At 41.2% G+C, this 27240-nt stretch overlaps 1 protein-coding gene across 2 annotated transcripts in view; it reads right to left on the bottom strand.

The window, feature by feature from the left end:
- The window catches only part of LRP8 (LDL receptor related protein 8), a 179209-nt gene that overhangs the window by 63375 nt on the left and 88594 nt on the right, over positions 1–27240 (bottom strand). For both annotated transcript variants that reach the window (XM_082052275.1, XM_082052274.1), the window contains exon 3: positions 8527–8649. In XM_082052275.1, the coding sequence (XP_081908401.1) occupies positions 8527–8649 (123 nt within the window). The remainder of the gene's footprint in view (positions 1–8526; positions 8650–27240) is intronic.

The following is a 27240-nucleotide window of genomic DNA, read 5'->3' as shown; positions in this document are numbered from 1 at the left end:
CCCTTATTAAAACTGCAAATGATTTCAGTGGGAGTTTGTCTTGAATGAAAACACAAACAGAAAGAGAAGAAAAATACCTATCAAGGATAAGGTGATGGAACTAGGAATCACAGCTTCAACATACAATTCATTATGATACTAAAACATAAAAGGTACTTAAATGTGAAACATGTTAAAATAATGCCATTTGATACTAACCTACTTTCCTCACACCGTAATTCACCCATTTAAGAAAGGAGAAAAGGTTTGCTTTGCAAAACATTTTCAAATTATATTGCTTTTGATTCCCATAAATTACTTCCTTTTCAAACCAGCCATAGTAAGTAAACTGAATGTGATCCCATCCCCTCCCTCCCTGCCCCCAATAAACAAGCAAAAACATAAATGTAAAAATCAGGTAATCTGAATTTCAGAAAACAAGCAGCAAGAGAATGGATAAAATGAAAGCGTGAGGCAATGAAAAGCTGTTTGAGCATCTCTTCATTTTTTACTCGTTCAGTATTTATGGCCTATTAAATAATTACACATACAAGAACTTCACATACTCAACTTTCATTTTCCTGCTATTCTCTCCTATTGAAATAACTGCAAGACTAATGATAGCCATAAAAAGGCAGCATCAAACTCTTTTATGACCGTTCCTGTTTATGAACTTCATGAATGCATTAGACCAATCGGGAAAATATTTAAATGCTAGTGATTAAATATTTGTAGCAGTCAACTAGCAAAAGGTCAAAGTCATTCTGAGGTACAGGAACACTGCAAATGTTGCCATGCTACATGAAAAAGTGACTTTCCCACAAGGTAACATTGCTTAGGAAAAGAACAATAAAAACGTTAGAAAGGACCCAATAGCTATTTTCTATTGGTTTTCTTATAGAACTGAGCCCTCTAAAAAGGTCACTTCTGAGATGTAAGCTCTAAACATCTTCCCTTGAAGGAAAAATACATTTTGTTTTGAACAGGTATTACTTAAAACTCTTTAGCACTGGTAGAATTGGAGCACAATCATTACATACCCTAAATTAATTTACATCTCTAGTATGTAAAATGCTGAGACCACCGAAGCCATATAATCATCAAAAAGGAGATGTAGTTCACTGCCCATGAGCCGCAGATCAAGTTGTCTGACGGCTAGGGATAAACAGCTAGGCTTTGAGTTCGCTGCATTTCCTTTGATGTAAAAGGATAATTTCATGCTTCAAGAAAAGGAACAGGATGCAGGAAAAAAATGGATTTGGTTCCTTACCCTGACAAGGACTGCTTGTGTCAGTCCCTATGTTTTTGCATCCTTTGGGACACCGAGGTCACTTTGGGGTTGCTCAACAAGGACACACCTGGAGGCATTCAGTGCAGTTACAGTGGTTAAGGAATCAGAGGCACTTGGGAAGCAAGTGTACACTGGCTGAGATAGGATGATTAAATCAGGAGTAAAGGTGTGTTTGTGAGAATTTAAAGAGTGATATACACTTAGGATAAAAAGGATTTTAAAAATATGCACTGGACTATAAGCCACAATCTGTAGGGAATTACTAGTCTGCTAACAGGCCTCAACAAGTCTTATCCATCTCTAGTGTCCTGTTCAACACTTCCATGGAAAGGGGTTTTCAAGAGTCTGGAACCCTCTGCTAAGCAAACCTGGAAGTTAAGGAGCATACGAGAGGCATAAAATTAATTAATTAAGTTATATTTTGCATATGCTAAAGCTTTAACAGAGGTGAGTGAACAATGCAAAAACTGTATCCTGGTTGTAGCAGTGTCATTGCCAATTATCTGACAAAATAATCTGAAATGAAAGACTGCATAGAAGGAGAGTTGGAGGGAACAACATTTGTTCAGCCATCAGAAGAGAAGACTAAAGGAAGATTTCATTGCTGCCTTCAGCTACAAAATGAGAGAGACTAGAGAAGAAGGAGCCAGGCTGTTCTCAGAGGTGCATACTGACAGCATGGGAGGTGACAGACACGTCCTGCCATAAAGGAAGTTCTGGTGAGACACTGGGATATTTTTTTTACCATTAACAAGGTCAGTCAAACATGAAGACAGGGGTCCACTTTGACCAGGGGATTGGACTAGATGAACACCAGAGGTTCCTTCCATCTTAATTATTCCATGACTTCATGGAGACATGATCGTGGGGTGTTTTAATTTTATTCTGTCTCGATAAATTTGATTACCTTGACAAAACAAAGCGTTCATTATTAGCCCTACAAACCAGTCTGGGCAGCTGGAAAATGAGATTGCCTCTTTTGTGCCTTGTCACCAGTAGCTCTAGAAGTGTCCCCACATCCTGTACCTTGTCCTATATTTATTTAGCAGTGCTCTCACCCTCCTGTCACGGACAGTGATGAGGGGACAATTGCAGGGGGACAGTGACAATGCTGTCAAAGCTGCTGTATTCTATACTGGCAATAGCCAGTTAGTGTAGTGAGAGTGTTGTTAAAATGCACAGCTATACATCTGACATTATCACCACCTTATTCAATCCCCTGAATGATCTGTAACAAATTAATCCATCAGAATGGTCTTTAATTTACAAATCTCCCACCATCTTATCACATATACACAAACAGATCCGCTCTTAATGTTAGGGGGAAAAAAAATAAGAAAAAAAAGAATCCTCTCTGTTACTGCCCCAGGTCCTAGAACATGATATTTGGCTGTGCCTGGTTGATTTGGCCAATTGTTTTTTTAAATTTTGTTTCTTGAAGTTCAGTGGCCCAGTGTATGTGATGCCCTGAATGAGACAGTGCACCCTTCTCCAGAAAAAAATCATCCAAGGGCAAGGAACAGTTTATTAAGTCACTTTCCACAAAAGTGAAGTAATGTCACCAAATTCAGTCATGCAGGAGATCTGGATCAAAGAAGAATAATGGAGATAAAATATCCTTTGGGGTGAACGTGGAGCTAGGAGAGGGCTGTGCATTGAAGGGTGAGCAATACTGTCAGCACTGCCAACAATTACAGAATTTTGCATTTGGGCAAATTAATAGAAAATGAGGGCATAACTGATTACCACTGTGAGAGATCAGCATATATAGTACCTAGGACCATGGAAAATAACCCATTAAAAATACAATTGTCGAGTTTGGATACATCTCCCTGAAGAACTCGTGACAAGTACTTCAAAATAAAAGGGACTGCATGAACTGGTAGTGTATTTCAAACCAACACTCAGGATTTGATTTTTATATTCCATTTCCAGGACTGCTGCTTATTAAACCTGCCCTACTAAATCATTCCTCTATTAAATGCAATATGAATTCAGGTCTCTCCTTCTCTTTTTCTTCCTCATAACACCCTGCTACACCTTTCTGTGTAATAATTTCTGCTCTTAACTAGGAAAACGTCACATATCTGATAAAAAAATAAGTGGTGAGTTTATGCTGCCTGCATTCCTCGATCTCATTATACGTACAATGTCCTAAGGCAAGAGTTTGCCAGCCTAGATTTTCACTTGCTCTATCCCTTTAATTTGTGTTCCCATCAGTGCTGTTACTGTTTGTTAGCATTTGTTTTTATTTTTCTCTAGAGATTTTTTTATTTAAGTCTCTGGTTAAATAATCAAAATACTTCAGAGGGAAATTTAAAGTTACTTTCTTGTAGAAAAGCAGAATGATTCAGTACCTGTGCTGTAACAGCATTAGGTGGATAACATTCATTTTGCTGGAGGTGTCTGTTAGCTCAGTAAGGAAAATTACTTCCCTTCCCCCTCCCTCAGCTTCAATAAACTAGATAGGAAAATAGTGAGGAATCTTTACATATGCATAAGCAAAGCCTGTGGAGATCAGCATTGTGTGATCACCAAGTCACACTGAGTTGCTTTTAGTGAGAGCAATGACAAATAAGTCTGGGGCCCTGGCCATGGAGTACTCTCCGATGGCACAGTACATGTAGGCTATGAAAGATCTCCCTGCAGCTGGCACTTCACTGCTGTATAACCCTGCAGCAAACAATTATAAGATTCGCAGCGTTTGAGCCTACGCTGAGGTCAAGAATATTTTCTGTATCTCAAAACAGCTGCTGGTGAGGTACGTGGGAGTCACAGGTGTTGGGCTGACAGAGGCACTAACTCTACTCCCACTACTTCCAGATACTTTGCTCTCCTTTTTGAGGATTTGTGGGGAGCTCCTTGCATACTAACAAGCTGGCACGAGGAAGATTAAATCCATTATCATTTCCGAGCACCTTCCAACGACGGCAGTTTTGCACCCGCTCTGGGCTCTTCCTCCTGGCAGGCGGAAGAAGCAGACATGGCCGATGTCAATCAGGACAAGCCTGCTTCTCCCCCGGCTATTTGCACGGCATGTAACCTGCAGGGCCGTTTGCTCTACATGCAAGCAGCCAACCTGTCCTCAACAGAGGCTTGGGTCAGGCAAACACTGAATCCAAAAAGGCTTTCTCAAGGAAGACAAAGCTGGAAGCTGGCATGTCCAAGTACTAATTCTTCCCCTTTCCCACCAGCAGCACTGCTGCAGCACAGCTAAATAGTGTTTCTTTGTTCCCTCTCACCCACCATTCAATTTCTTTTCATTTATTAAGTATGTTTCTCGAAATAACTTTCTTCTCTTCAATATTAAATTCCTCCTCACCTCTCCTTCATTCCCTAGGCTCAATCAACACAACTTCGTAAATTGTGATTTCAGGCCCTTCTGTGCCTTGTACACAGCACTAATTTCTGAGTTCACACAGTTTTGCTTCACTTGATTTAGGGGCTCATTCTGGTTCTACACAGAAAAAAAACCCACCACATTTCCCCCCTCAAACAGACAATATCTCTAATGGTGACTTCAGAGACAGCAGATCCAGCCCACAAGATGCCCCTGAATAGATCATCTCATAGAAAAAGTGGACACATTTCTTTGAAACCTTAAAATAAATTAAATGAGACAAAATAAATTTAGCAGCCAGATAATAGCACTGAAAAACTGACAGATGGCAGAACACTGAGGTTTAGTGGTGACACTCACATGTTACATGAATAATTCACTTGGACAAACCTATGGATATGAGAGCATGTTTAGGTTAAGGATCTGCCTTGAAGAAAAATAAAGAAATACAAGCAGTTTCTTACTCATAACAACCCATTTCAAACCAAAAGCCTGGGTAACCAACTTTTCCAAAATCAGCCCATGCTAGAAATTAACCAACCTTCAACTAGCACTAGCACTCACAACCGGGACAAGTCCTGGAGATCTCATCAGCTGAGAACTGAACAGCAACCACTCTCAGCCAGAGTCAGTGGGTTGAAGAAAATGCAGTCTAAAAAACACAATTGCATGAATAGCAGAAAACGCCATAGACATCACAGGTCCAACAGAAGTCAGGCCTGCTGTGATGCTGTCTAATGTATCCAACAGGAGACAGGGCGTGTTGTCTCAAATACCTGGGAATTGGTAACATCCCTAATATCCCTAGAGAGGATATTGTTAGGTACAAAGCTGAGCAACTTCAGTGATCTGGGAAACAGAAAACGCAAAGTCCTGTTTTGGTTTTACGGCAGGTTTATCTAAAACCAACAACAACAAAAACCCCAAACCAACCAACAACAACAAAAACCAACAAAAACCCCAAAACAAGCAAACAAAACCACAACAAAACACATACACAAAAACCACCACACCAATAAACCCCAAATAAAACCAACAAAACCCACAAACTGTTACCTTTAACTGAGCACTAGAGATGGAGATAAAAGATCCCTAACTACCAATCAGAGAGCATATTTAAACACACACTACAAAACATTCAGAAAATAAGAAGACATTTAGCAGATGGCTAGAGGCTGCAAGGAACTGCCTTGTTTTCATCACATTCTATGCTGGAAATACTCCTAAAATGCAACAGTAAGCATTATCAATGCTCTTAACCTCCCCGGTTTGAATGGACTATGGACAGTGTCCCAGCGTTGCATTAATCGAGGAATAACCCTAGATCCTGGCAGAGGTTCTGGCAATTATATGGCCTGTCTGAAAGGAATTGATTTCATAAAGCAGTTTGATCTTGCCAGAGGTGAGAAATCTCTATTTCCCAACCTGCCCCTTCCCCAGGGAAACTCTGCAAGTGCAGACTCCTTCAAAGCAGAAAATGAGAGAGTCCTGAGGGCCTGCAGTCTTTCCTCAGCCACATGGAGAGAGCTCGGCCTTGCTTTCACCAGGGACAAAGAACATGGGACCGGAGGAAGGGACCATGCAGGAATGTCCGACTATACATTTTGCCTCTCGCTACATTTTCTGTCATTACAGCCTCTTCTTTGTCCTTAAATAATATTTACACACACAAAGAACTAAACATTTTACGTTAAGGGTACAAACTAAGAGCAAAGCATAACGCTCCAGTTTCTTGATTAATAGTCCACCAGGTTTATGACTCACTGCTCTCTTGACCAGTGATGGAATGAAAACCAGCAAACACATGTGAATTAAACCCACAACCAGCACTGGGATTATGTATTACCAGGTTGATTCTGTTTCCTTGCAGAGCAGATGAGATCAGCCTTTGAGATGACATGTACTTTGACTAGGACACAAAACATCTGGAAAGAATGTCCTCAACATGCAAATTAAAGCCTATATCTATCAACAATCATAAGATTAAAACTACTTGATATTCATCTGATTAAGCATGAACTTCAAATCTGAATAATCCTATAAAACAAGTAATCTTCCAAGTTCTAGTTGCAGAAATGTTTAAGATTTGAAGGCAAGCTTTAACTGGCACAGAAACGTTGGCTTCTCCTGTGAGCTAGCCACAAGTCAGACAAAGGCTTGTATCAGTATCCTGTGAATGTCAAACACAAGTTCAAGCATCCATCACACAAAAATTGATCTATTTTGGCTAAAACTCACAACAAAACCTAAATATCTTATACTGAGGCAAAGCATAGTAAATTTGCTTGAGACAGCTATAAACAAACAAAATATGACATGTCATATGCCATAGTCTTTGACCTGGTTTCAAGGTCCTTCTATTTAAAAAACAAATTAAGAATTGGTCCATACAGGTACTGCTAGTTTCACAAGGAATTCCCAGTTCACCTGTTAGGCATATACTACAGAATGGGAACAAACTTCCCCCTGGGTCAAGGTGACACTGGCCCACTCCCATTAGCACCAAGGAGATTTTCAAGGACCCTCTATTTTTCTGAAAAGGTGAACAACCACCACAGAAATGCAGACTTCAGTCTCTTAGAAGGTTTCAAGCAGCAAAATCATACAAAACTGAAGAAATTACTTTCCTCACAGGATGGCAGTCCCGTGCTGCAACAGAGGCACAGGTCAACATACTTAAGTTTTAAGGATGATTTCCCCAGAGGGTGAATAAAAATGGGGGCAAAATCGAAGGTAAAATGGCTAGAAAAGGAATGAAGGATGATTAAGAGAAATTGTTGGGGATTTTAGCTCTGCACGGTCCAGGCTATGGGCTCTGACAATAGATTTATAGACAGAACCTGCAGGGAATGGAGCTGCTTCGTTATGCAGCCCTCCTCCAGGCAATCAGGTAGTGGAAGCAGCATTAATACGATAGTTCTTGACTAAAGAGGATGCAGGGTGAAAGACCAACACATACAGTACATAAATATGTTAATGTAGATACTGAAGTAATTTTTTCTGTAGCCTATATATGGCTGCAAAAATGATTCCATTCATTTTATGCAAGAGAAGAGCATTCATCTTTCTTAATTAAGGAGAAAGCAGGACTGGCACTAGTCTTAAAAATAAAAGTATGGTTAAATTTTAAGTCCTCTATGTGCCCCATTCTGGTGAAATCCACTAAAATACTTCCTCCACTATCACTTCTGGCTCATGGGGATGTATTTGTTAAGTAAATGACTGGAAATTCAATAGAATGGTTTGTACTAGCTTGTTGGTCTAAGAACAAATCTGCAGACATAAGTAAGCACATAAATAGCAGTATACATTTCAGTTAGTGTTTTCATTAAAATATTCCTGGGATTCCCTTCAACTCAACATCAGACAACCCTTCGCAGTTCTAGAACAACAGACCCCAAACAGACCTCCTCAGAGAGTCAAAAGAACAAGATAAAATGCACTACACAAAAATCAAGCATGTCCTTTTACTGACTGAATCAATGGGTTTTTAAAAGGTGTTACCTGCAGTTAACATGTCATACTTACTCTCAGCTTTAGTTATATTACATCGTTCATCTTTCATCTGTTCTCAAAGGCAAACAAAAGCAAGAGCAATACTCTAACATCACAAAGTTCCTCCATAATGACAGAAGTGCTGTCTGCAGTGACAATAGGTCTCAATATGCTACCATGTAAACACTGCAAATCTGAGTTTCCAAAAGCCCTGACCCCAGGTGACTGTGGATCTTTGTGCACTGCTGCTGATCATGGGCTTTACAACCAGACAAACTGCAACAGAACTAGAGATGTTTCAATTCCATTACAGACAGAAGTACACACTAGAAAGTGCTGCCTGTACCATAGTCTGAAAAACTAGTACATTTGAAAGTTTAGAAAACATCTGATTTGAATGACACTTTTGTGTGCTACTCACTGCATGCTGCTTCTGATTCATCTGAGCCATCGGGACATTCTTCTTCACCATCGCATTTCCACCTGGCTGGGATGCAGTGGCCATTGTCACAAGTGAAATCTGACTCGGCACAAGTTTTCTTTGCTGCAAGAATAAAAAAAAAAGTACTTAGCATGAATATAAGCACTGCAGAAGACCTCCACTGCACGCGTTCCCACTAAGTACAATATCGACTACCCTGTATTGAGAGGATTCATTCCATGTTCAATATTGCTTCTTCATGACAGTCAAACAGGTATAAAAGATGGGTGTTTCTTCTTGCTAGAACTCTTATCCCTCTATTATTTAACACAGATTTACTTTTTTATGTCTCTTTCCAGACATTCAAGACAGGGATGTTCTTTTCCAAAACAATTTTCTAAGGCTTTTACTACAAAAAGTTGCTGCCTATGTGGAGCTGAAAGCATTCTGCATGATTCACAGACCAGTAAGATAAACAAGTCTCACCTTTGGAGTACTGTAATCTATGCAATAATGTTTTTTATCTATGCAATCTATTCATGGCTTTTGAGTACATCTGTCACTATAGTAGATGATCATAAAGCAGTCCTCCAAACACTAAAAATCATTTCATTAAATGTCAACCACTCGGTGCTCTTTGCTTTGCTTACATTAATCTAGGGCTTGAAAAAGATGCAAGATATGAACTCAAGCAACTAATTAGTCAGTTCTTCTGTGCTGGTGGCGCAGCACCACCAGTGCCCTGTACTACAAATCAGCATCTTTCCACTGCAGCAGAAAGTGAGTGATCTACAGATATTTGTCCCCTTCAGTCCATGGCCTCAGTGTGATTACCCATCACTCACTGCTTTTGCAACAGTGAATTCCATGGCTTTTCTGCCAGGAACTGGATGGGACCACCAAGCCATGGGAGTCACGACCAATGGCTCAGTGTAACCACCCTCGAAGTACAAGACCCTGTGACTAACTGCTCTCTATCTTTGTTAGCCATCAATTTACATAGGAAGTGGTGGTGGTGGGGAGATTTGTTTCTTCCCTCTGCAAAGCTGCTCACAACTTAATAGGATCACAGGAAAATTCAGGTAGCAATGGACCTCAGGAGGTCATCAAGTCCAACCTCCTGCTCAGGACAGGGTCAGCTCTGAGGTCAGACCAGGTTACTTTGGGTTTTATCTAGTCTGGTCTTAAAAAGCCTCTAGATGGAGACAGCACAACCTCCCAGGGCAATCTGTTCCACTGCCTAGCTGCCCTCACAGCGAGGTGTCAACTTCATATCTATTCTCTAACGTAAGTCATGTGCACACACCACTGCTACATCAATGTTTCTTCCAGCAAACATTTTCAAAGCATTAAACAAAGAAAGTGTCCAGGTTTTGATCTTTTTTCCTTCCTTTTCTTCTTACATGAGCTGCTGTCAGGGAGGGAGCCGTGTCAGACATCGATCACATGCCCATGCAGGAAACAAAGAGCATTACTGGCTGAGGTGCTGGAGGGGTCTACATGGCACAAATCAAGTATTCATGTCCTAATGCACAAAATATGCAGCTTCCCTGAACAGGCATCCAGCAGGAAAACACTGCAAAGCATCGCTAAGCAACTGTACAATCAGGATGCACTTTATAAAGAGAACATACATTTACTTTGCTTCTGTTGCTAAATGAGCCAGATTCTATTTAAAAAAAAAAAATTTCCTTCAGTCATTCAGAACCAGATATTATGAACTAATATAGAAAAATAAACCCCAACCCCATATAGACCAAGAGTTTTACAAGAGATCAGTCATACTAAGAATCCAGTCTGATCTTCCAAAGACATTGCACATCCGTTATCAGAGGGAACAGACCTTCTCCTGAACATCTCTGGTGAGAACACCAAAACTTGTGAAAATGGCTATCGAGTGTCACTTCTGATTTAATTAATCTGATGTATATAACAGTCAGAAACTCTGACCAGATACAGATGGGATATGCACACATAAGCAAAGTCAGAGCACACCACAGCTCACAATGAGGCTGACTGGGTAAAATATTGGTGTCTGCTGTTAGAGGAAGATTATGGCATCTACAAATGAAATAATCAAATCTTCATCCAGAAAGCAGAGACTAGTTTAACACTGAAGACATAAGAAACTTAAATTTTAAAATGTATTTAGATTTATACTAGCTCTCTCAATGTCCTAATATCATGTTTTCCATAGCAAAACTGCCCCCTGACTTATTTTCTAGAGATCCAGAGAGCAACACAACTACTTTCCCACCTCAAAATAAACGTCCCCTTTTTCCCTAATCACTGATATTTCCAGGACATGTGGACACAAGCCCGAGCAAGGGGGTCAGCAGGGGAAGGGAGCCTAACAGGCATTCCCTTCAGCATAGCCAACCTGCTCACAGCAGATGGTGGCACCGATAGCTTTGTTCCCCTGACGCTGCAGCACAATTAATAGATTGCCAAGATTCACAAAAGGGGGAGAAAAGCATTACTGACAGTCCCAGGGCATAATTTGGAAGGTGTTAATGTGCTCCCCGACTGCGGCCCATCGAAAAAGTGTCATCCCTGTCTACATGCCCACCCAAAGGTCCAACAGTCCCCTGCCAGATCAACAGATAGAGCAGCAGGATGCAAACACATTTGGTCCTTTGTTTGAATCTAAGCTGTCTAATCTCTTAAAGGAGCAGCATTAAGGCAAGGGAAGCTCAAACCTTTCTATGTTTGTTTTTGTTTTTTTTTTTTTTTTTAATTTACCTCTACTATTTCTTTGTTTTTATGGTTTCTACTTTTTATCATTTATATTATATATACTATACTTTATTTGTTATTACTTTTTACTACTACTCTCCAACACATTGGGTCACAGCTTTGGAGACTGTCTTAATTCCAATAAATTCTGCTTTGTGTTACAAATAGCAACTCGTATTATTCAAACTGCGAGGACACTGAAGCACTGCCTTATTTCTCACCTCTAACGCAAGACTGGAATCACTTTATTTCTAACCAGACTTACCTTCTGGCACTCAATCGTCATGTCTCTGGCATCACAACGCAGGCAGGGAGCAGTTAATTAAAATATCAGCTCTCTGTCTTTTTCTTCCTTTTTCTCTTTCAAGTCTAATAACCTTTTCTATTAATCTCCCATGTTATACACCTTTCTTCTATCAATTCTCTATTAAAAATTCATTGAGGCTCACACCATAAATTGTCAGTGCTGCAGTAAAATGTAAAATAAATAAATACATCCCTTTTAGACAATGGGGAGGACAAAGGTTCAATTTTACGGTTTCACCTGGCTCCGAAATAGCCAAGCAAAATTTATTGTTCCCCTGAGATCCATTTCCTTTGCTGTAAGCAGCCCAGGCAGCTCCACTCCCATGTCTCCTCAAAATGAACATAAACAAACAAGAGTAAGTAGTCACAGCAGCACTGTGTCTCTGCTCCTGGGGGGCAAACCCATACCTGGAACAAGGAAAGAGGCAGCTACCCAAGCGTTCACAGAGCCTTTCATCTTCTCCCCTGCGTGGATGCAGAGAGTGACACCAAAGGGACTGTCTTTCTTTTGACTCTTGCTTGATTTGCCTTTGGTACCTGCTTTTCCTCTTTCACATCTGCAGCTGGACAGATGTGTCAGAAACTCCAGGGTGGAAGCTGGTGACTGTGCAACCGTGGGGCTACATTCCTGCTTCTCTCAGAAAGAAAGGCAAGGGGGAGAAAGCAGGTTTCGAATTTATCCAGCCATAACAGAAAACTACCCTAATACACTGACTTTTAAACTAAACTGCATCACACCAGTGTAGCATCTCATTTTGCAAAAATGTCCTTTTCCTTTCCATTACTCACATCTCTTATCCTGAACTGCAAGTAAGGATTCAGGGTTCATCCCTGCAGCAAATTAAAAGCAGAGAACCCAGGGAGACTGGTTAGGAATATGAACATTTATAGAGGAAATTCATAAAAAAGCAATCACTGGGGATATGTAGAATTAGACTGGAGAAAATAAATATATACTGAAAGGAACAAATCTTGTACTGGCTAGGAGCAGGGAACGGATGATCTAAATGTGACTTCTAGCTTCCAAAAATACCTCTCTTTGAAGGGTCAAATCCCTGACCCTAAAGCCAAATAGGTATTTGAATCTAATAGAATGGTCCAGGATTTATTCTTTCCTCCTTTTTCTAATAAAACCCAACATCCTACTACCACCCTCACAACCCTTCGGTCACTTCATTTAACCTCACTTAACTTTTGCCTCAGCTCTAGAGGCTTTACGGGCCAGGAATATCTTTGCAGTTACTCTTTAGAAGATACCAGGACCTCTGGGATTCAATTTCCACTTCACGCCTCCTGTTTATTCCTATTTTGCACATCTGTAACATTAAGCACTCTACAATAGCTTCTTTTATTGCTACTCCTAATTTTTCCAGACCAACACAGCTGATGAGCAGATTGAATATGTTTCCTCTCTTATCATCAACAGTTCTGTGAGCAAAGCTGTAGTTGTTCAACAGCAGTGGCAATATAAAAGCACACGCAAAAGCACATTTTCTGTTTACAACTCGCCTGTAAAGGACAATTAATACAAAGATTCCCTGCCCCTCCCCCACCCCAAATGAACTTCTTTGTAGTAATAACAGACTCTAAATGCAGGACTTTAAGAGTTTTGCTCAATCTCTGCATCTGTATCCAAACAGAAAACCAGGCTGACAAGAGCATCCTCGAATGTTAAACTATGAAGACCCCACAGACAGTGCTCTCTCCCTGTTTTCTCCCCTCAGTAACTGTCGTCCAATTTCCACCAATTCTAAAAGGGGACGAAAGGATGTGAAAAACAAGCCTACTCCTACAAGTTTCACAGAATTGGTAGCTGAATGGAGAACAGTCAAAATTGCAGCTTTGCAGAGGGAGATGAGGGCAGAAAGTGGCCATTGGGCTGGTCTCCGGCATGTGCTGCCAGCTGGAGCTGTGCAGCTTCTGCACCTCATATACTCGAGGCAGGTTTACTGTAGAGGGAAGAAGGCAATTAGACTGAAAAACAAATAAGCAAAAAACCCCAGACACTAAAACCATTGGAAACTTTGGTTTCATTTGTTATGCTACCCTCATCCCTTTACACAGATCCTGCTCCTATTTCAACTTTTGAATCAACACCAAACCTCCCATCAAACTGTTCTCATTTGCAGCCAGTGTTCAGCACTCTTGCAGAAAAGTTTCACCCAAGCTGCTTTAAAAATAAAATACACTAAAAGACCATAATATGGACTTTTTGCTGTGATCCTTCTGCAGCAGTTACATAGCACAACCCTGTAGGATGTGAGAATGGGGAGATAATGGTAGGCCAGAAAGAGAAATTGAAATTTGTAAAACAGGGTTTCATTTCATGCTGGGAAACTTCAATGGCAACTTTGATCAGTGGCTTATCAGAGCCGCTGACAAGACTCCATATGAGAAGAAGAAAAGCAGCATCACACGAGTTCAGGAGCTTAACACAGACCATCGCCATTGCTCAGCCCCGAGGTGCCAACAGCAGCTTGAAGTGGAACATGGGACACAAGTGAGCTCGTCCCAGAACAAAATACATCATCATTATGGCTCACTCTGCACTGCTTAAGGACCCCAATTAATCCAGTCTTGCAGAGAGCAAAATATACCCTAGCTGAATAATTTGCTTGGGCAATGAGGTTTTTGCTTACCAAGAGAAAGGGCTCGTTATTCAGCTCTTGAGAGAGATTCTGGGCTACAAATGTTACTCCCAAACAACAATTCCCAGCAATACAAGAAAGCAAGTTATTTTTGAAATATTACATTATGTTCACTGCAAACTTGGTTTGTACTCCCAAACACGAAAAACTCCTGGAGCAGGAGACTGAGCCCTAACCGAGTACCTTGTCAGTGTCCCTGCGCTTCAAAAGGGACACCTTGAAGTTATGAAAGGGAATGTTTAACTGCTCTCTGAATCTGGCCACTTTTTTTTCATGCTGCCATCTCAGTAGGCAATTACATTTATAAAGCAAGATTAATCAGATCCCCTCAAACAGCCGATGCTCAGACACAGACCACAGTCCCTTTGACACTCCACCAGAAATACATTTTAAAGAAACTTCTCCCCAAGACCCTCTGAACCAGCCCCAGTAAACAACACTCAACTGACAGAAGCCAAGTCAGAGGGCTCGGGACTGCTTGAGGCTGCTATTATAGTAAGCAAAACATAAACATGAAGCTGCTGATCCTCAACTAGCCCCTCTCATCCACCAAATCAAATCAAACCAAATCCAATCAGTTAAAGGGTGTAAAAGAGATAGCACCTGCAATTTATTAGTATCAAAGGTATGCACCTTTCTGCATTTTAAATGATAATAGGTGTAAGCCCCCTATTTAGAATTATTTAAACAATTTTAAATTATGTTTAACATCTAAACATTTAAAAATGTTTAACATTTTCATGTTCAATGCTGAGTTTAACGTGAGGAAAATGACAGCACCTAATTGCAAGTTTTGTTCTCATGTATGAAATGAATGACTTCAACTAACAAATACTTGCCTTCATTGCTAAATATAGTCATGTAATCAAAGCAAAACTGAACAATTTTTTCCCCAACCTGTCCTCCGTTTGCTGCTGCCATTTCAGACTTTAAGAAGGGGCTGTACACTCAAAAGTCGCTCTGTTTTTTTCCGAATATACAAGTTGGTCCAATGAATGCAGCATTTGTCCCTACAAAACATGTTTCATCAGTAGGAAAAGCAGGAATCCCAGAAGAGAATCCAAGGGCAAAATTACCGCTTGGACTGGCATGCTGCTCTGAGGGCATGAGAGGTCTGTGAAACGTACATCGTGGGAGTTTAAGAGAAGTTCTCCTTTGAGGCTCCAGCAGGGCTTTTGCCCTTTGTCTCGGGGAGCTTGGCAGCTGGGAACAGCCCGTGCAGAGCTCCAGCGCTGCCCCATCCACAGGAACGTGCTCCACACTCCTTCAGGCAACGCTCTCTCCACTTCTCCTTTAGCTTTCTCAGGTTTGTTAAGTTCCACTCATAAAGCATCAGGGATCTTCTAGTCTGTGCAAAAGCAGGTTTTGTGACAATTTTCTTACTGCAGTTCTCCAAGAAGCCACATCACCTCAGCATTCAAGTCTGTGGTGTTTAAAAACAAAAAACGAACCCAAAAGAAAACCAACCAAGCTCCCACCTATTCTGCTTGTAAACTGAAAAATCTTGCCCTTCTGAAGAAGAAAGGGAAGGAAGGGACAGATTTTCCTACAAGTATCTTAAATACACCCCCAGCTTTGCTCAGAAATAGGCTGACAACCCTGTCCAGCCAGCAGTCACCTCTGGATCAACCTTGCTGCAATGTGGCAAGTTGGCAGGTGCAAAAAAGTACCTGCCATTCAGTGTCAAAACATGCCCACCAACAAAATCTCACTGACACTCATACAGCAGCAACAGTGACAAGGAGGCTGGCAAGTGTACAGACAGGGTCAGGCTTCAGCAAATGTAATCCTTATCACAGTAAAGATTATATGAGTACAAAAGCGCTGTGCAAAAGGACTATCAAAAAGCTTGCTCCTCTTACTTAAGGGACATGAGGACTTGACATGCACAAGGCACTCATGTTCTTGGTTACAGGTACATGAACACAGAGAGATTAAATGGCATGCCAAAAGTCATGCTGCAAATCTGTGGCACAGGCAAGGACCTGACCCGCATCTTTCAGCCACATCTGCTAGTGAGGTACCTTAAGCTCAAATCAAAATTTCTTCTTTACAGAAAAGAGCAGCCATCACTCTGCTGTGGCAGTGAAACATCTTTCCAGAACTCCATATTGCTGCAGGCAAGACCCCTTGAAAGGATTTGGTATGATCTGAGCTTCCAGTTTGTTTCTAAATGTTTCTTTGACTAAAACTCATCCGCACTGTCTTTTGCTGACAGAATATGCAGCTTTGTCTGCCTGTTCTGGATTTTGTTTTGTTTTCTCTTAAGAAGCACCAAGACATCATTGCAGGCACAAGCTCTTGGGTGGCACCTACATGTGTGTTATTTCGCAATGAGAGATGTCTGCAAACTCCCCAAGAGGCACTTGACGTTATTCTGTCTTTCTGTTTCTGGGAATTAAACACTAGGGGACATATTCTACCCTCATGAAACACAACCAGAGCCCATGAATAATTATTGGCCTCAGTGGTCTTTGTGCAAAATTGGATGCAGATGTTTTTATGACACTCTATGATGTCTGTTTTCAATGTAGGTTTTATAACCCTCACCTAAGTCAGAGCTATGGGCCTCGAAGAGGCAGCTTTAAATACTGCTGCTCAACAGGATGGTCACAGAGATACGAAAACGTTCCCAGACAGAAAGGTGAAAATACATAAAAAGTCCCCGGACTCTGAAACTTGGGAGTGATCACAAGCATTGGACTCTCCAGCCAGGTCCTGGAACCTGAAAACTCTCGATACACCCAAGTTATTAATGGCTAACCCTCTCCTTAGAGAGGCTAAACAATCAACCTCCTGATGAAAAAAGCCAGGCTTCCCAAGGACAAAACATATTGAAGGACATTTCTGTGAGAAACTATATTAAAGCAGAAAAGCAGAAGCTGTTAATTCAAGTTCATTAAGCCATTTTGCTTCCTACCTACAAATGTGCCATCAGATAGGCAGCAGGGAAACAGCAGAGCCATACTTTAAGGTTGAATTCGGCTTCAGTTATTCAGAAAATAAGAGAAAGTAAGAGACTAAGACATGGGAACAGAGATCCTTTCACTAAGTTATATTGAGAAGGGCTACAAGGAAAAGGAGGGCCTCCCCACATTGTCACCATTGAAGATTTCTGCTCTATTTCATGTTTGCACAGGTGATGGTAACAAAATATCCAAGACCAGTGGAGAGGACAGCAAAGAACAACCCCAAAGCCTGAAGGGCTACAATTTCTTGCCTAAGTTATGCTGTTGAATTGAAATGTTAAAACACCAGAGTTCATAGCTGAGACACCACATTGCAGAAGTTGTCTTTCACAGCTTGGACACAACACTTAAGTTCTCATTGCCTGAATTTAGTATACAAACTTGCAAGGTTAAAGTACATCACAGCAAAACATAGCACCTTCAGCAGAATTTCGTGCTAAGTTTGCTGAAACTTAAGTTTGCACATGGGAGGTAAATCCAGAAGTGCTAAGCTCTACTCAGACCATGTGGCAACAATCGTGTTATGCTCCAGCTGTAGTTGCACGATGTTATGCTGTGTTTGGGGTTAAAATCAGCACGAGGCATCCCTGGCAGCCCTCAGGCCCTGGCTGCGTTTGCTGCTTCACCGCCAGACTCTGCCCTCACACAGCTGCGCGGGTAAAACGCATCTGCTGGGACACAGCGCAATTTCACCCGTCACCTTTGCCACCGACAGCCGAGCGTGTGATTACACACCAGGAGTCTCCAAAATTGCAGGCAAAGTCCCTTCCCCTGCATCTCAGCCTTAACACAGCCAGAAGGGAAATATATACCATTTAAAGCCGTTTTTGCAGAACTTGGCATGGGTCCAGGCTGCATACTGCAACTGCGTGGAAAACAGTAACCTGACAATTTGCACCTGCAAGCTCTGTGTAACTGTGGTACAACACATGCATACACCATTCCTATGAACAAGCATTATACATTCCCCAAAATGCATTAGCTGCTAACAGCCCAGGTATCTCTGACCTGTCATATAAATTTCCCAAATCCAATGATGTACCAGGAACCCAACAGAACTCAATGCAAAACGTACAGTCTGTAACAAAATAAGGGGACAGGAAAGGAAAAAGGCAAAGGCTCTTCAAGAATCACGTTCAATGACCTAAATCACATACTTGAAGACTCAACCCTTTCAGTGGCAAGAGGATGCCTTCTGTTGGTAGGAATTAGGGAGAGGGGACAAGAGAAGCACAACAGATGTGGGATGACTGATCATATATTGCCGTTTCTGAGCAAAAATCCATGTGGGTGGCCAGCAGGGAAAGGCAACCCAGGTCTCCACTCCCAATTAGGGAATTACACGTGTAGTAACACACCTGAGCTTTCTGTTTGGCAGCCAACAGCAGGGGAAATGAAGCTGCTACTATACTTGGCTCTGCTGCATTTATTTTTTCATTAGAAGCAACACCGCTTTTTATGTCACTTCTATACATGGTCCAGTTGCTTAGTATTGGATCAATGTTTGCTCTTTTTCTCCTGTTCTTACTTAAATCAATAAGTTGCAGGGTGAAAAATGCAAGAAATGCTCTATGCAGTTAAAAAACCCCACATGGAATGGCTTACTTCTCTGGGAGGCTAAAATACTACAATTAAAATACCCGCTGCATAGTCTTGGAAGAATGAAGAGTCAATAGCAATGAAAGGAGTGCGGATTTTTCTGAAGACTTAATCCAGTGTTTTCAGCTTTATCCTCTTTTTCCATTTTATTTTTAGCAAAATTATGGTCCTTTTTGGAGTCAAAATTCATTGCTAGGATTATTAGAAGATCCCCTTTCTGACCATGCATTCATTGTCCTGAATTCTTTACCTGCTTCAGACACCAAAATTTGGAATAGAAAATGGAAAGTAATAATTGGTATACCACAGGAGAAAAAAAATATACACAGAAAACCCCTGTGCCATAATAAACACTACTGTAAAGCATTCTTATATCACACCGATATGTATGGTATAGGAACTTTCATCAAATTAACTTGGTAACAACACATCAGGAACATCCAACGTGATAAAAATGATTTAAAACCTGGCTCTTAATGATCTTTAGAGAAACCAGTGCCACAGAGGTCCCTGCGTTATGTACCTGTGAAGATGTATTTTCTACAGCTCTGTTAGTGCTCTGTAAAGAAGACATGAATCGCATCCAATGACTAATTTGCCAGGAGTCTTGCTTTTTAAGACCACTGAATCAGAGCTCTGCGAATTGTAAGGGATTGCACACAAAAGCATTTTCAAAAATGTCTCCAAAGCCAGAATCGTTTCAGACTGAACAGCAGGTTCATCCTCTGATCCAAGTCTGTTAAGGCGGAACAGCGCCAAACAAACGTCTATTAATATTCTGCCAGGAAGCAAGAGCGGATGGGCTCTTGCATTACATTAAGTGAAGTGGTCAGGTTAAGAGTTAGGCATTGGTCATACGGTTTCTCCTCTTCAACCATCACTGTGTGTTGTCAAATGCTTTTGTGTGTTGCAATATTAAATACTAGTACCCTGGGGATGGGAAATGAATAGGCACAACATGGAAATTATGATGCATGCAATAATAGCCTTTAACCTATTAACAAGTATGACGAAGCTTACTTATTCCACGCTCTCTGATCACCAAGGCACGAAGACATCAACAGCTACTGTGTCACACTGACAGGACCTTCAATGGCAAGCGTGGTTCAAAGGTCCATAAGAAACATAAAGCGGCTTTGTCTTTTGATGTAAAGAACAAAGCTACCATGTGGCACAGCATCACACATGCAATTAGTCAGGAAAGTTAATACAGTAGAAGCAGATGGCGGAACCATGTCAACATCTTTAGTGGGCACATTTCCCCTTACTCTGGAGTTGCTGTGAACTGAGGTCAGTAGGGAGCAGCAGGCAGGTTGCCGATAGCCCAGACCACACCAGGGACCAATGTTACCCTTTTATCCACCCATCCGAGGCACCTGTGTGCTCCCACCTCTACTGGCATAGCTCCCATCTTTCAACACCTTCTCTCCACCACATCCCCACACCACAGGGCAGCACCATTAACCTCACTGCACACAGAGGGAAACCGAGGCAAAGAGAGACAGTCAGTCTCTAACCCTGGTTGTGCTGGGAGATGCTGACAGGGAAAGGCATTAAAAACACACCTTGGGTGGCCCTTGCGCTGGTCATTCTGCTCATTTCTGCAGTCAAATGAGTTACCAAACACCACAAGCTGCACTTGCACAGTGCAGCTACAGCACATGTCATTCCAAAGTATTTTACACATTTGCAAAGGGCGACTGTTCCTCTGATGCTTCTTACTTGCTCAGCTAACACAGGACAGGAATTAAGGCCTTCTGGTTCACCACCAATCACACTGGATGCGCATAGCACATGTAAAACCCAAACCAGAAGGATCACACAAAGAAATACAATACAGGAAACACTGTGAATTTTTATGACTTTGAAGAAACAGCCCTGCACAGTCTTCAGACAGTCTTTTCTGCTCTTACTGTCAACCAGTTCTGCCCAGTTCCCCAGCTCCATACCTCGTGGATTTCAATGGTACCCAGGTGAGGATGGCAGGAGCTTTCAGCTCTGGAAGTCATTTAATTAAAATAAAATGAACCACCAGCAGTTAGTCAAACTGCACGTCTGCTCTAGCCAATATATCTGCTGAATTCTGCAGCACTCGATCCAATCTGATTTTCTTTAAAGCTCCTGGCAACCCATTAATTAAAAACGCATTATTTACAGCTTTCAGGGGCTTGAAACCATGGGATGCACTTGATGGAATTTATGCAATTACATACAGTCAGTCCTAGCGACAGGATCCATTCTTGCTCTTGCTCTTGCTCTCCTTTGCTCTCACACTTGGCCATTTTCTTCCCCAAGGTGCCATTTGGCCTGGAGCAGCCACAGCGAGATCGGCTGCCCCAGAAATGAGCAGGAGGCAACAGAAGAACCGCAAGTCCCTCACCTTCAGTGAGGGACCCACCCCATTTGTGCAAGGAGATGTTGATGAATTGAGTGTTCCCCTCATTTAAGAAACTGAGCCCTTCCAGTCAAATGCAACCAGGCTGGGTAGATGGAGAATCCTGCCTCCAGTCCTACATAGCTGTCCATCCATTAGTCATTTGTGGTGAAACATCGGTAACAAGTTGATCCCAAAGCAAACTGGAGGATGGGTAGTTTAACTTACTTAATAAGCAATCCCCATGTCACTCATACCGCACCATCAGCTGCAGACAGATCTTTACTTTCAGAAGGAGATTTTCTTTTTTTACTCCATTATTAAGTAGTCACGCTAATCAGCAATTCCCTTGTCCTTGTAAGAAAAAAGCATCTTAAAACATACATTATAAGATATGACTGACAAGCATAACAAAGTCTACTGTGTCTTTGAACTGATTTCCAAAGGTGTTTTATGAGAATAAAGGGAACATAAAGTTCTATTGAACAATGAACTATTTACTGCTTAAAGAGTCCCACATGAACAATGGTGAAAGATCAAGCACCATAAGCCCAAGACACACAAACATATAATTCCCCAGTGATTATTACTTTCCCTCGTCCATGTGTTTTTAACTTTTTTTCCATGAGGTCAGTGACTTACCTATGTAAAACCTATAGAAATCATCTTCAATGAGACATAAAAAGCAAAAAAGTCTGTGAAAATAAATCACTATCAAAGCCTAATAGCTGTCTTTCAGCAATATAAAAGTGGATTTCGGCCTCATTCTCTGTTGGTTCATTCACAATAGGAAAGGCAGCAAAAAGTGGAGAAAGCATTTCTTGCATGATGCAGAAGCAGCTCTGCAGATTTCAGTCTGTAATTCCAAATAACCCACCTGCCTGCATCAGACCCTTAGCTGGTGTGAGAAATGGCTTATCTTTTCTGAAGTCACTGTAGCTTCTCTAATGCAGATTAGCTCTAAAAGCCTCTTTCACCAAGATGTATTGCAATGGTGAATTGGTGTTAAGTCCAGAGTTAAATGTACTACAGAAGAGGTGGGTTTTTTTGTTGTTTGTTTGTTTATTTTAAACCACAAGAAGCCCAGAAACACAGGACTTTGTATTACTATTTGGCACCTGATTAAGTCTTTTGTCACTGTGATTTTCATAAGAACAGCTATGAATGGATTTATAGGAGATCAGTGACCATGAAAATGTCCCCAGGTAACTGTTTTATTATGTTTTCTCTCTTTTCCAGCATTGCCCATTCTGTATGGGTCCTTGTAGTAAAGGACTACAAGGATAAAAGTAGTAAAAGTAGTAAAGTATCAACGTCTTCTGTTCAGGGCAGCCACAGAATGCAATGTCAGACACCTTCTAACAAGAAAGTCAGCAATATGTTTTTAGACTGTTCAAAAGAGAATTTTCTAAGAGCCTAGTTCTTAGAGTATCGAGTCCTAAACTTGCAGTACCTTCAGTAATTTTCTGGGTCACCAGCCATAACATACACTAAAAACATTAATCTACACGTACAATTTTAATTCAACAAGATTTTTTTTTTTCGAGTTAACTGTGGCTACCACTGCAGTACAGTAAATGATCTCTAGCCCCCAGCTAATCAATACCCTCCAGAAACTGAAAAGTAGCAGCAGAACCAAAAAGTAAGATTCAGGGCTGAGAATTCTGTCTCCAGTAGCAAGGGCAGCATCCCCAAACTCAGCATGTCAGAAATTAAGAAACTAGCAGAAGAACCATTTTCATGTGTTTTCCAAATAGCAGCACAGGTAAGACCCTATATGAAGACTGTGGCCACAAGGCAAAGTTAAAAGGTTTTGTAACTACTAAATACTGTCCAGCTTGTCACCACCAGACTTGGGACCAGTGAGCAATATCAGAATTAAAACTTCCCCTCTGCAAATGGTTTTCAGTCACCTAAGTGTTACCAAGACAACTCCAGCAACCAGAATACAAATTACCTTTGGGGTACCAAAGGTAAACTCCAGGGCTTAGCAACTCTGCATACAAATTTAAATCACAACAATTTAAATGACAACTGTGTAAACAGCAGAAACTATTAAACTATCACAGGAGTCAATGGTACTATAGTCAGGAAAAATGTTACTGGAGGCAGCAACAAAACAGAGCAAAAGGAGGAGGAGACACACACATAAAAAAGTTCAGCCTTGTAATTCATGGGTGCCAGGCAAGGGCTTCTTATTCCCTAGGAAACATCACTTTTTCTTTGACTTCTTCTTGTCCTGGATATCGACCATAAATAAGTCCCGATGTTGGGGCAAAACTTTATGCGTAAGCAAGCCAGGCAGCTTTGGGTGTTGAGAGATGTCTGATTATAAAGAACCCTGGAGCTATGCAATTCAATTGTTCTATTTCGATAACGGGAAATCAAACAAACAAACAAAAACACCACCAAAACAAAACAACAAAAACAAACAAACAAAAGGCAACAACGAAAAAAAGGGAAAATGGCAAAAAATAAATATACCTTCTTTTGCCTTTGGCACTGAAGTGTGAGGCAATCTTAAAACTCAAGAGTGTTAAAGAAATGCTCTGGATGCACTAGTTGTACTGCAGAAATGCTGATAAACCAAGCTCAGCTGTAGTTACGTTACCGGCCTGAAAAATTAAGTTAGTAAATAGCTTCACTGAGTGCAATTCTAAGGACCTAGGCAACATAACCAAGAATTTTAAGATGCGTGACAAGCTCAGAGACTGAAATCTGAGAACGAGAGAGGGATGGGAAACACTAAAAGCTGCACTCCCATTAAAGCTGAGTAACATACAGTAATTTTTTATCCTGTCAAAATAATTTTCATTGGAAAGTCACGAAGACTTTACAAGCAGAATAGTTACAGCCAGATTTTCAGGAGGAGACTGGTGGTGCCCTTAATTTTAGGTTTCCATCAGAAGGTAACTTCACCTGATGCCTCTCATGACCAAAGAGACTCAGGGGAGCTCTGGGCAACTCCCTCCTTACCCTTCCATCCCATCTTCATGCAGAGTGTAACAAAGAAACAAAAAACATCAAAAAAACACAGTGAAAACCCCAAAGTCCTGCATTCTGGTGAGAGCATGCTAAACTGGATCCATCCCTCAAGAGCAAACAGTGGGGCAATACGAATGAGAAAGATAGATAAATGAAACAAACTACTCAGCTACCACAGCATCAGCAGCCATTTAAGTTGTTACTTGTTATGTTAAATATATAGAATAAATAAGATTTATTATTAGGCTCCATATTGCTCCGGTAAGACTCTTGATATATTCCTGACAGAAGGTCTGGACCTTCTGGCAGCTTTGCAGATCCCCAAACACAAGCCAGCTCACAAGTCCTGCTGTCCGCCACTCATGTAGCTGCTTGGGTGCTGCTGAAGTGTTCACACTCCTGTATTTTTCCTCCTACTGTGACACTTTATCAAGCACTTGGCTATAAGAGGATTTACTGATTAAAGGATGAAGTGCAAGCAGCTCAACTGCAGAGGCAAAAGCAAAGCAATGCGAGTCTGACCGCTTTGTTTCACCTTTCCTTTTGCTGAGGTAAAGTCCTCTCTACCAAATTAATAAAGTGCAGCTTTCAAGTAAAAATTCTCATTCTCCTGACAGCTTAAATTACTGTTGGATAGTCTGTATGACCAAGCAGGAGCTTCTGTTGAAGTATAACAATCTGCCCAGTGGGACCCTCTGGGCAGCTACAATCACTTGAGACATTGATCATTCCATAGAAGATGACATGGAATATGACCTCCGATTATAGGCCTTTCCTTGCCCAGCTGGGAACAATTGATTAAATCCCAGAAGAGTTTACTTCAAAAATCAAGAACTCTCTTCGTGTCTATGCATTAAAAAATCCTCATGTTTTATAGTATATTAAGATTCGGAAAAATATTTTTAGAGCCTACCACATATGACACTGACTTGCCCAAAGTATGCTAAATAGAGAGGGTTCCAAGGGGTCATAGCACACAGTCATCAGGAAATCTCTGATTTTTTTTTTTTTTGTCAAAGAGATGTCACAGACACTAAAAAAATCAGTTTTCAGTTAAAATCCAACTCGATACTCAACTTGACAGTAAAAGAAACAGACTATATTTCCCCAAATTCTGTAAACTCTGAAGCCTTCACTGCTTGTGTGAGGAGCCAGGAAAGGCAGCTGTGCCAGCACACAGTGGTCACCATGACAGAAATGGTGGATCTGATGGAAACCCAGGTTTTTAGTGAAAAGAGAAGATAAAAATGAGATCTAACTACCATGCTGGGCTACATGAGCACAGTATAACTTGAATACTAAGTAAAGTGAAACTGGAGAGAAGGAGCACAACTGAGTATGACAATCATCAATCTCAATGACAATGTGCTGAACTGGCCATGCCATGCAGACCTTCCTCTGCAAATCCCAGTTACTCCAGTCTGTGCCTCACCTCGTGTGATCACCAGAGCTAGGAGAGACAAATGGATGTTTCAGGCCAAATTTGCTGAGCAAAATAATCAATATGTAGTTAAACCCATTGCCAAGGCAATAGCAGCTCAATCCCAGCTCAGGTAATCACCTAACAGGTATCCCTGGCCATGCATGTGGCACTTTATCATGAAATGAATTATTAATGAGGACAGATGTTTAACAACCAACCACACACCCCTCCCCTCAAGAAGCTAACAAAAAACCCAACTCTGACTGAAATCAAATATAGAGCAAATACAGCTCAAAAGTGTGTCAGTAGAAGCAGGTAACACACAGACTGACCCGTCCTCCTCCTCTGCCTTCAGCTCTTCACTGGGACAGAGGTGGTAAAATAATTATGAGGTACGGGAAGGGGCCTACACATGCACATACACCAACTTGAAAACTTCCTTCCTCGTGAAAAAATAAACAACTCAAGGATGGGAAGCTGCCAACATGTAGCAGAGCAAAACCACTTACAATATTTTAGTAAGAAAGCTTTTATTCCCTGCCTTGTGGGGGAAAAAAAAAAAAAAAAGTTTTGTTTCTCATAGATCTGGTTCCATTCTTTTCCTTTTCACTTCTCAGGTCTCGGTCCGTGGCAGTTCATTATGAAGTTGTGGATGTCTCACTTTGTTCCTGGGTCATGGAGGTCCTGTCATAAAATTCAATTGGCAGGTGAATTTTAAATGGGTCAGAACTGATAGTAAGTTGCTAAAATGAAAATAAGCTGTTGGTGCCTGGGAATAGGAAAGAACAAAGGGAACTTTCAGAGTATCTGTGTCTCCAGGTAACCTTCATTATGCAATGGAGCTGCCTTACACTGATTTTTTATTTTTTTCCATGGAAGCAACAAAGTCAAGGTTTGCTAACAGGGGCATAGCTGTCTATCAAGGGCTAAGACAGGTGAATGCATATAATGCCTGGAAATAGTGTAGACTGCAAGAATCACACCCTCTGGGTCCTGCACCCACAGGGGTTGTGTTCCTCTGCATGTGCAGGACAGAGGCTGCTCACGGTCCCTACAAGGATGTTGCATGGTGAGCAAGGACCAGCCACAGGTCTAAGGCTACAACACACAGAAGCACCCAAATCCATATTAAGGACTTACAGTGGCCTGTCCAGCACAGCAAAGATTTATTGGTTTGTTGGCAGTCTCCTGAAGACTAAATTTGACTCTCTGCTAAAGGCAGATGCACCATGTACAAGAGTACAAAGTTATTTTGGAGACAGACAATTTTATAACTAGTTGCTTAGAAATCTTCAGGCTCATGCCAGTTTTCTGTGAAAACAGCAAGTCCTTTACTAACAAATTCAAACACAGGTTCAAGATTTAAATCAAACCCTCATCATCCCTTCCACAAGTCATCCAAGACCAAATGGAGACCAGTCACTAATATTTAAAACATAACCGATGATGGTTACTGGCTGCTTAGAGAACAAGTTCAAAATTATATCCTCTCCAGAAATCCTCACAAATTAAAATCTAAATCAGAAGACAAAAACCTCCTGCTTCCCCAAGTCAAGCGCTGCTTCCAAACAAAGCCTGCAAAATGGGTTTTGTTTATTAATTAATTAATCCATTAATTTTGTTTATTAATTAATTAACCCATTAATCCTAATGGGTTAATCTGAATTTACGCCA

This window comes from Streptopelia decaocto (genome assembly GCF_964273445.1).
Source record: "Streptopelia decaocto genome assembly, chromosome: 5".
In the NCBI taxonomy this organism is placed as follows: Eukaryota; Metazoa; Chordata; class Aves; order Columbiformes; family Columbidae; genus Streptopelia; species Streptopelia decaocto.
The sequence above is the reverse complement of the archived record's forward strand: the minus strand, read 5'-3'. Positions and strand labels throughout refer to the sequence as shown.